The following is a 10,138-nucleotide window of genomic DNA, read 5'->3' on the forward strand; positions in this document are numbered from 1 at the left end:
TCGCATTGATACGCAAATCGATTTCTTATTGGCGCATATTCACTTACAAAACACTGTACTGCATGTCTTTCTCGAGATAAATAAGCGCTTACAACAAGCAGCTACTTTATGCATTCAAAATCATGAATACACCGTTTCTTTTACTTGGTTCATAACTTATAACGGATATCGCTCCTATTGTGCATACGATTCACAGTTTTCTTGGACCCCTGTTTGTGCGCTGGGGTTGAGAGAGAACGGGTTACAGTCACGCGGTAAACACGCCAAAAATTTGTTGCGTAAATTTCGTTGCGTTACAACCTCCCCTTTCCGACCCCACTCCAAACAGCAATGTTGAGAAACGCTGCTCGTCTTGCCCGCCCTGCATTGGCCAACGTTGTCAAGTCATCGCCAGCTGTGAGTAGCAGAGGTTTCGCCCTTCTCCTCTTTTCTTTGCATTACCTTGCCTAGAACAGCGTAACTCAATGGACACTCATAGGTGCGCCAATCTGCCGCTGCTGCCGCCACTGCCTTGAGAAACTATGCTACGGCCAAGCCCAACACCTCTGAAGTCTCCTCTATTCTCGAGCAGCGCATCCTCGGTGCTTCCTCCGAGGTTGATCTTCAGGAAACCGGCCGTGTCTTGTCCATTGGTGACGGTATTGCTCGTGTCTACGGTTTGAAGAATGTCCAAGCCGAAGAAATGGTTGAATTCTCCAGCGGTCTTAAGGTAAAAAACAAAGCGTCAACGAATATATGCAACACGCGTCAACAGTAATTGACATTGACACGGATGCAATGTAGGGTATGGCTCTCAACTTGGAACCCGACAATGTCGGTATTGTCGTTTTCGGTAACGATCGTTTGATCAAGGAGGGTGACACTGTCAAGCGTACTGGTGCCATTGTCGACGTTCCTGTCGGTCCTGGCATCTTGGGTCGTGTCGTCGACGCCCTCGGTAACCCCATTGACGGTAAGGGTCCCTTGGAAACTGTTGGCCGCTCTCGTGTCCAAGTCAAGGCTCCTGGCATTTTGCCCCGTCACTCTGTCAACGAGCCCATGCAGACTGGTATCAAGTCTGTCGACTCCATGGTCCCCATTGGTCGTGGTCAGCGTGAGTTGATTATTGGTGACCGTCAGACCGGTAAGACTGCTGTCGCTCTCGACACCATCCTTAACCAGAAGAACTGGAACAACGGCTCCGACGAATCCAAGAAGTTGTACTGTATCTATGTCGCTGTCGGTCAGAAGCGTTCCACTGTCGCTCAGTTGGTCAGCACCCTCGAGGAGAACGATGCCATGAAGTACACCACCGTCGTTGCTGCCACTGCCTCTGAGGCCGCTCCCCTTCAGTACCTTGCTCCTTTCTCCGGTGCTGCCTTTGGTGAATGGTTCCGTGACAACGGCCGTCACTCTTTGATCATCTACGATGACTTGTCCAAGCAGGCTGTTGCCTACCGTCAGATGTCCCTTTTGCTTCGTCGTCCTCCTGGTCGTGAAGCCTATCCTGGTGATGTCTTCTACCTCCACTCCCGTCTTTTGGAGCGTGCTGCCAAGATGAACAAGGACTTCGGTTACGGTTCCATGACCGCCCTTCCCATCATGTAAGTATAAGTATGACTTCAACTTTGTGTGCGATGTTGATATTAACAATATCGACAGTGAAACTCAGGGTGGTGATGTCTCCGCTTACATTCCTACCAACGTCATTTCCATTACTGACGGTCAGATCTTCTTGGAAGCTGAACTCTTCTTCAAGGGTGTCCGTCCCGCCATTAATGTCGGTTTGTCCGTCTCCCGTGTCGGTTCCGCTGCCCAGACGAAGGCCATGAAGCAAGTCGCTGGTTCCCTTAAGCTTTTCTTGGCTCAGTACCGTGAAGTCGCTGCCTTCGCCCAGTTCGGTTCTGACTTGGATGCCTCCACCCAGTTCTTGTTGAACCGTGGTGCCCGTCTCACCGAATTGCTCAAGCAACCCCAATACACTCCTCTTGCCATTGAGGTCCAGGTTCCTATCGTCTTTGCTGGTGTCAACGGTTTCCTTGACAAGCTCCCCGTCAACAAGGTCGTTGAATGGGAAAAGGACTTCATTTCCCACATCCAATCCGAGCACAAGCCTGTCCTTGAGGAAATCCGCGCCAAGGGTGTCCTTTCCAAGGAGCTTGAAGCCAAGCTTCGCGAAGTCTGCGAGAACCACGTCAAGTCTTTCTTGTAAATCAAGTGTGTAGAAAATAATAAAAAATGATTTTTGATTTAGGGCTTTTGAAATCAAAATGGATGGCGCTTAGGTAAGCTCAAAATTATGGATATACATTGGACAAATGCAGTGATAAATGGATATTGCGAAAATACTTCTTGCGAAGCCCATTCTCTGCCAATTTCGTTTTGTATATGTTAGCAACAAATAACTGACAGCATCCCAACAGCAATTATAGCTGAACATTTGCCACCAACTCTCGTAGAGCCCGCGACATCTAGCATTGTTTTACTCAGTAGTTGTCCTACATCTTTGCATTATTCATTGTTTACTACACTGAACTCTCTCGACCTATAGCATTAAAGCATTAAGCTTATTTTATACGTATGGCAGCAGGCAATACGTATGACTTCAGAAAGCACTGTTAGGTGACAGAAAATTGTTCACAGGGCACAATACGAAATGCCTCCTTGGAAGCAACGGTAGGCGTTCGTGTCAGAAATGAGTTGCTTTCAAACGACGGCGTACTAGAACTAGCAAGAGCTATAAAGTCACACTCGGTGTAAGACACCGAGGGTGATGTCTGAACGAACCTGACATTGAGTGTTTTTTGAGAGAATAGTCAGCAGACTCAACACAGAACCAAACGACTGCTTGAAGACGGGCAGGAATCGACAGGTCCAGAAGATAAAGAAGGCATCTTCTTACCGGGTATTGAAAATCACGAAGCGTGCCTTGCAACAGCAGCTACAGCAACACTGCTAAAATTGCTCTGGCCACAACCAGGCGGTGCTTGCAGCATCCAACAGGTTCACACCGGCAGAAGAGCAAGAGCAAAGGCTACTCTTGGCCTGCTGCGAGAAATGGCATTCTCTAGCACTCACCAGTGAAGACGGTCAGTCGACGTTTCACTTGCTAGGAGATGCAAAACCGTCTCCAAGATCCTGACTGCCCAACCGAAGGAAGAGGTTCGAGTGCCGGTTGTCATGGATCTCCACGTAGTTCCTTGCCAAACGAGCCCAACGCCCGTTATGATGGAATCAAAGCTGTGAAGAACGTAAATTGTCAGTCCACAAAGCACTTGATTGGAACACAAACATCAAGTCTTTTCGTCACCTCGAGTGTTCTGCCGAAAAATCGTCCTATTGAGGCCTGGCACAAATTCAACGCAAATAGCTTTTTTTTTAATATTTCTATGAGACCGGGCTAGAGTGAATATGCTGATGCAGCGATCTCTTTCATTGCAAATGATCCCGACTTCCAATCCAAGTCAGCGAGCGGGAGTCATGACACCAATCTTACATCATGCATGAAAAAAGTATTCAAAAGTGATTTGTTTAATGTTTGCCAAATCAATACTCTTTTACTTCTTTCCTTCTCATTGCCAATGTTGCCTGCTCGCCTTATTAGCTCACGTTTCCTACCTGTGCGCTATTTCAGCGCAGCTGTCACTGAAAGAGAAGCGCGTACGATTCACACGACTGTTTCAAGAAGTGCAGAAAAAGGTGTGTTTATCTCTCTGCTACTGCCGAGGACATACTGCTGACGAAAGGAAATTTACCTTGCTAGATCCTAAGGCTGAGGAAACTGCCAAGAAACACGTCGGCAAAATCCGCGAGGAAGAAGCAAACAAGGAGAAACATCCAAGTCCGGTATCACCAGCTGCTCAAGAAAAACTGACGGAAATGGAGAAGAAAGCGCAAAAACACGACAAAAATAAAAAATAAATATGATGGAATACAACCGAAGAGGAATGGATATATGTGTGTAAAAATGTATAAATCCGCTATATGTACAATTTATGAGGAGGAGAAGACACTGAATGCTGCCAGGAACATGACAATAAAGCCCCAGACGATCAAAAAGCAAGCAGCTGCAACCAGCCACCAGCAGACTGGCTGTTCTTCTAGAGATATAATCGCATCCACTTCCTCTTCTTGGTTCAACAAAGTCTCTTCGTCGTCAATTGTGCTTGGGGTCGCTGGGGTCGCTGGTTCTTTTCCTTTGCTTCGTCGACCCAATCTATTGGTACTTGTGAACAAGTACGCCGCCGCAGGAATTATATATGCCAACGTAGTTGCAGCAAAACCGCCCACTAGGGCATATACCTTGCCTAGGCTCTGCACCGTGATACCAATGTACATGATGATAAGAAACAACACGGCTGTCACGGCGTAATGTTGTGTGGCAGTTGGTTGTCGTGTATGCGTCTCAAAACCCAAGAGTTTTTGCACAGCTTCGCGTGTCGGCAAAAACGCCATTCTAAATGCAGGAAACGAAAAAAAAACATTTCTCAATTATTTTCCTCTCTTTCTCCTCCTCTTTACGCCTTTAGCAACAATTGCTTCTTACGGGATAGTCAAGATCATACTGAAACCGAGTGCAAAGCGACCAATGTTGACAATATTATCGTCTGCGGGAAAATTGCGGAATACGTTCGGCTCAAGGTTGGGCCCAAAGCAAAGATAGCCGACGACAGCAAAAAGGATTGAAACGGACCAGCTCATGGTGGTGGCAATAATAGTGGAAGAGGCCCATCCTCGTGAAGTTTGGTCTGCTTGACTCAGGAAATTGTTGAATGCAACGTGTGGGCAAGCGAAAGCGAAAGCTAGGATGCCGAGAGCGCCAAAAACATTGGGCCCTAGGGTAGTTATGGGTATGTCGTATGGTTCAGGCACGTAAGAAGGTGCGCGGATCAAGAGAATGATAATGATAACGGGTATACAGAGGACGGAAACAATCGACCATCGGGCCAAAGCGCCAATCGACCTTGGTAAGTTCAGTGGAAACACCTACATGGAAAAAATTAAGAGTTTAGTGTGGTGTTACTATGCAAATTGCAAGTGATCAGTTGTTCTCACCAAGATCAGTGATATAGCAGCAACGACCAACGGTCGGTTCTGGAGGAACTGATATTGCGGAAAATACAGCGTCAGGAGCATAGGCAGTGTGTCACCCAGCACTGATAAACATTAGCATCATATGAGTCATGCTCATCGATAATATCGTCATCATCACAGAAGGAAGGAAAAAGAAGAACTTACAGATAAAATAGCTGACGCAAACTCCAAGGGTCTGTACGAGCATAATGATGTTCAATAAATGATATCCCGGGCGTCCCATAAGATATTCGACGAGACCGGCGAATTTGTAGACGCCAACACGTTGGCCGGCTGCAATGAGCATGTACAGACCAAGCTGAGATACAATCGCAACGAGTATCGATACAACAATGCCAAACACAAATCCAGCATTGTATATGGCGAACGGCAGTCCAATGATACCAGCACCGACAGTGGCGTTCACCAGATTGAAAGCTACTTCAAGCTTGTTGTGCGAACCATAGCCTGGTCTGTCGACCTGCAACAAGTCTCGTTCGGTGCGTGATAATATCTCATTGCGTTTGACGGTATACTGCGGAAGGGCGGCAGGTGTACTGCCGTAAGACTTCATGAAAGCAAAGATATGTGTATGGAGCTGTGAAGGGAAGGAAGGTGGAAAGCGGCAGAGTGAGGAGAACAGAAAGAAAAAGAGATAAAGGAGCAGAGCGGGATCCAATCGAAAATATTTAGAAGTGCCATATTTAGAAATGTCAGCAACGCTGTGGGGCATGCATGCACCATTTAGGGTCCTGCCTTGGATGATGATGATGATGATAAATCCGATCACTGCAGATGATGATCACAGAACAGTAAGCAGAGAGCCCGCATTTGTCAGTAGGGTAAGTCTCGTGAGCAATCAATGGCAAATGTGCGTATACAGTGCATGGGAGCGTACGCCGGAGTTCATTTGAGTTAGGGATTGATGGCCGCGAATGCGAACCATTCAAAAGTACTGTTACAAGAAACGCATTGAGAACATACAGTTTCTACCCGCTGGATGTAATCCTCATGGTCTAAACCCATAATCGGTGCAAAGACCGGGTGAACGATTTCGAACGATCGTAGCAAGATTGCTATGAATTCTTCGGCAAGCTTTCCATCCGATCCTGTGACCAATCCGGTTGAGGTTATCAAACAACGAGTTATCATTGCATGAAAAGATAGCAACTTGCCTAAATGTACAACCTCTCTCTGCTTGAAGACCACGTGCATCCCCGCATTGTCCAGGTACTCTCCTACTTTGCTCGAAAAGTCATAATCTTGCCCGAAGCGTTTGCATATTGACCGTACTGTATTGCGTGCATGTAAAAGTTTTAGTCCTTATTAGATTACTATTTTTCGTTAAGATCAAACGTACGTGTTTGTACAAACGACTCGATCATCATTGAACCGGACGGCTTTAAGACTCGTGAGCACGAAGCATTCCAAAGACCGTGGATCTTACATTAAAGTGTGCCTCAATGGTTTCCAAAACACCGCCTGGCTTGAGCACTCGTTGTATCTCTCGGATCAATGCTGGCCACGATCGTTTCCACAGTCGAAAAGACATCGCACGCATGTGAATTGCATCCACACTCTGGCTTGGCAGTGGCAGTTTGTCCTCGAAAGATTCGATAAATTGGAACTGTACGTTCGGCAGCGCTATGCTGGGAGGAGGTGGACTTTCTTTTGGAACCTCGATACCGATAAACTGACAATGCGGGTACTGCGTCGCGGTATCAATTATCCATGGCCCATTCCCGCAACTGTCAATCGTTAACTCTTATCGTGAGTTATGCTTGTAGAACAAGTGGGTAGACCGACTGACATACCCGATTTCCACGATGCAAGCACCGGGCACCAATTTGGGCCGCACTGTTTCAGTCACATTGCTTCAAAAATAGTTTTAGTAATATTACCAACAACAGCATAATCGTAACCATGGCGCGGTTTGTCAATAAGATCGTACTACGTACCTCCCGAAAAGTTTCTTTATTGCCTGATGTGCCTGCCGAAAAATGGTCCGAAATCAGTCATGTCATTTCCATGTGCGATACACTGATATTTTTTTCTTTATTACCGTGAAGAACCGGTCCTGAAGGTCCCAATCATCGGGCAAGCTGGTCTCCGTCTGCACTCCAACAGCTGCTATGTAATCATCCTTAGAACACATTATCGTTTCCTCGGACCGGTGCTCCCTTTCTGCTATCCTTGGACGCTCGACTGCTACACTCGTGCTGTGATATTGATGCTGATACTGATGCAAATTATCAATGCTAGACTTTGACGACGATAGCATCGAGACGACGGGCTTCTTATGTGATGTTGAAGAAAGCGTGCGTGTTCGCGACGTGGATGCCACCGTCGCCGCCGATTCGTAGCTGCTTGTACGTCGTTGAACCTGTGATGCCGGCCGACCAGTGTTGGTGCCGCTCGATAAGGAAGAACGCTGCGTCGAGGTACCGTTGCTGCTGCTCTTGCTGCTCTTACTGCGCTTGGACTGTGCGGCACCCATGCTGGGTATCAAATGGAAAGAAAAGAAAAAAGTAAGGAAAAAGTTGGAAACTGGGAGCGCATGCATTCATGTCAAGGTTATTACCGACAACGAGCTACGCCGCGGGGTTTTTGCTGATGGCAGCAAAATGAAAAAAGCTGTAACACACCGTTTTTTGCCTTTTCTCTTTTGCCCATTTACAGCGCTTGATCGACATGTCCCTGAAAACCTTTTTCTTTAAAAGGAGACAGGCAACCTTGACGGAAATGGGAAAGTCATGGATAAAACAGGATAACTGAGAAATAGTATGTAAACTGCACTCATTTTTGTTTCCTTCAATTATTGACACCCACCCTCTTACATCAGCTCTGCATCGTAAGATGTGAGGCACAGTGACCGATTTGTATCACACTTTCAGGGCCAGACTCAACTGCATGTATCACGAAAACCCGCGCTGCCGCCAAATACACCTTATCCAAAAATTAATGTCGCTGCAATTTGCCGTTTTGGTGTATAAATGTATTATAAAATTTCTACAAAATGCGACATTACTTTTGGGAAAACGTGTATTTGCAGGTACGACCTTAGGCAATGTAACTGTCACGCCCAAGTTTCCAATGTAGGAACCATCTCCGCGGGTAGCTTTCGCAAAAGTGTAAGCGTCGGTACCGCATCTACGGTCATGCATGTAGGTAAAGTGGTCTTTTGCCAAAGGGGGTGGCTTGATATGCGGAATGCTAGCTAGAGTTGATTATCCGTTCACGTGTGGTAAACTAGGACTATCTATCTTGTCTTAACTTTACTGTCGCCGCACCTTGCCATCTGTGATATCTTGGCGTGATATAAATGCAGCGAAAAAAGATAATCCTAACGTTAGACTAGTCGAGATGCGACCCATGAATAGAAATGGCTCTAAAGTTGTAGTACCAGCAGCGGAATACAGAATTTCTGCAGACAAATCTTCACGATCACCAACATTATCTAAAATACGCAAAGCCGGCAATGTAAACGTTCAATCATATATTTCCTGGCGCTGCTTCTAAATGAGAACTTTGGGGATGATCCATTCAAGTCGCAAATTGTGTGCTCTCGCTTTCAAAGACCTCTATATGGACCATGCCATTGAGAACAAAACCTTTCAATACGTACATAGATAATGTAGTAATTTCATCACCAATGGTGGAGCAATGGTAAGTGCACGCCTCTCCTGGTTTCACCCATCTGATATACCTGCATTAATTGATAATGCACCAAATATGTTCACTTGTTTTGCGTATCATCCAATATTCAGATCACGTATATGCATTTTATGAGCATGGATGGGTTTTTGCATTTTCCAACATCATATGCAGTAAAAGATTTCTGAAGTACTGTTTTGCTCAGATCATACCTATCATGATGAGGACAGAAGCAAGTACGCCGTTAGTGTACATAAGTATGTACTAGGCGTTCGTAAGTTTGAGCATCAATTCTGAAAACTCCTAATTTCATGCTCTTTGACGGCACACTGCTCCTCCAGAAGCAGCTTGATGCGGTAGTGTTCGTTGGATCTTAGCGGATCCATAATTTTCAGGCACTTTGCGGTGCTGATGTCGGGGATGTTCTTATCCACATCAAAGTTGACATGAAGATCAACTTCGTAAATGTCGTCCTCGAAAGCTGGTATGTTTGATTTATCCGATAGGAATGATTCATCCTATATATTTGTTTTACAAGCGCTTCACGCTTCGCTTCGCTTGCTGCGCTTGGTTCGCTGAAGCTCATGGCTGATCCGAGTCTGTAGAATAAACTCGCATGAATCGATGTTTGAGAGAATGCTACACCTAAATCTAGCTTCTTGCTGCTTCGAAACAAATCCACAACCATCTTCTTATACTTAGCAGTAGATTCCTAGTAAGGCTTCCGACGTCAACTTTCAAGTCTCGCTATTTTCAAGCAAAATCCTGTAACCGAGGCCTTGAAATTATCAGGGATACATTGTAATTGTAGAAGGTTGTATCTTTTGATAGACTAGAGTTTTTTGATATAAGACAAACGGCATGGATAGAACAACACAGTTATCAAGTAGCTTGCCTTGCAGAATAATATTTAATAATAAATCCTGAAGTGTTAGCAGAATCAAATATCTTTGTAGATTCAATCATATTTCCGTATCAATTGATAGCTGTATGTCAAAACTGTGCACCATAGGTTTGCATCTTGGTTAAGACGTGACTTTACACGTGATCCCACACCTTTGTCCTGAACATAGGTGCTCGTTTTTTGTTGCTTTCTTTGAATGCGTCCTAAATATTTCCAAGAAACTAAAGCAAACCTTTAGATCTTCTCTGTACACTTTATACGTAGTATGATGAAGATGAGGCACTTCATTATCTTCTGTCAAATACAGGTAACGAGATTGGTATTATTCTGGTTATCTTCCTCGTCGTACGTTGATGCCTCCAACGTAACCTTCAGGAATATGATCCTATTACGAACGTAATCCACGTATAAACATCCAAAGACAGCAGGAACGCGTCAACTAATGCATTGAATCACGGCTGGAATGTAAAAAGGGACCTGGATCCAAAATCTCGTCCTTTGGCTCTGTTCTCTCAAACATCCCGGTAA

General features: G+C 45.5%; 6 protein-coding genes across 6 annotated transcripts; 3 read left to right on the forward strand and 3 right to left on the reverse strand.

The window, feature by feature from the left end:
* Nucleotides 1-330: 330 nt before the first annotated feature.
* Nucleotides 331-2,191, forward strand: VTP01DRAFT_6503 (uncharacterized protein; the record flags this gene model as incomplete). Its single annotated transcript, XM_069385412.1, has 4 exons — nt 331-396; nt 479-709; nt 784-1,583; nt 1,642-2,191. 4 exons carry the CDS (start codon nt 331-333, stop codon nt 2,189-2,191), a joined length of 1,647 nt encoding a protein of 548 aa, XP_069242876.1.
* Nucleotides 2,192-2,217: 26 nt separating this feature from the next.
* VTP01DRAFT_6504 (uncharacterized protein) lies at nt 2,218-3,063 on the forward strand (the record flags this gene model as incomplete). Its single annotated transcript, XM_069385413.1, has 2 exons — nt 2,218-2,264; nt 2,796-3,063. The coding sequence occupies 2 exons, from the start codon at nt 2,218-2,220 to the stop codon at nt 3,061-3,063; spliced, it is 315 nt and encodes a 104-aa protein (XP_069242877.1).
* A 497-nt stretch (nt 3,064-3,560) lies between these two features.
* On the forward strand, nt 3,561-3,900 carry VTP01DRAFT_6505 (uncharacterized protein; the record flags this gene model as incomplete). The annotated part of the gene is made up of 2 exons (XM_069385414.1): nt 3,561-3,678; nt 3,743-3,900. 2 exons carry the CDS (start codon nt 3,561-3,563, stop codon nt 3,898-3,900), a joined length of 276 nt encoding a protein of 91 aa, XP_069242878.1.
* A 72-nt stretch (nt 3,901-3,972) lies between these two features.
* VTP01DRAFT_6506 (uncharacterized protein) lies at nt 3,973-5,626 on the reverse strand (the record flags this gene model as incomplete). Its single annotated transcript, XM_069385415.1, has 4 exons — nt 3,973-4,435; nt 4,526-4,965; nt 5,035-5,135; nt 5,218-5,626. The coding sequence occupies 4 exons, from the start codon at nt 5,624-5,626 to the stop codon at nt 3,973-3,975; spliced, it is 1,413 nt and encodes a 470-aa protein (XP_069242879.1).
* Nucleotides 5,627-5,967: 341 nt separating this feature from the next.
* VTP01DRAFT_6507 (uncharacterized protein) lies at nt 5,968-7,549 on the reverse strand (the record flags this gene model as incomplete). Its single annotated transcript, XM_069385416.1, has 7 exons — nt 5,968-6,161; nt 6,228-6,344; nt 6,413-6,452; nt 6,500-6,800; nt 6,867-6,926; nt 7,011-7,042; nt 7,115-7,549. The coding sequence occupies 7 exons, from the start codon at nt 7,547-7,549 to the stop codon at nt 5,968-5,970; spliced, it is 1,179 nt and encodes a 392-aa protein (XP_069242880.1).
* A 579-nt stretch (nt 7,550-8,128) lies between these two features.
* VTP01DRAFT_6508 (uncharacterized protein) lies at nt 8,129-9,394 on the reverse strand (the record flags this gene model as incomplete). Its single annotated transcript, XM_069385417.1, has 5 exons — nt 8,129-8,269; nt 8,343-8,509; nt 8,919-8,970; nt 9,030-9,187; nt 9,253-9,394. 5 exons carry the CDS (start codon nt 9,392-9,394, stop codon nt 8,129-8,131), a joined length of 660 nt encoding a protein of 219 aa, XP_069242881.1.
* Between the last annotated feature and the right edge of the window lie 744 nt (nt 9,395-10,138).

The sequence above is a fragment of the Rhizomucor pusillus genome, assembly GCF_041956525.1.
Source record: "Rhizomucor pusillus strain CBS 183.67 unplaced genomic scaffold VTP01scaffold_3, whole genome shotgun sequence".
Taxonomy (NCBI): Eukaryota; Fungi; Mucoromycota; class Mucoromycetes; order Mucorales; family Lichtheimiaceae; genus Rhizomucor; species Rhizomucor pusillus.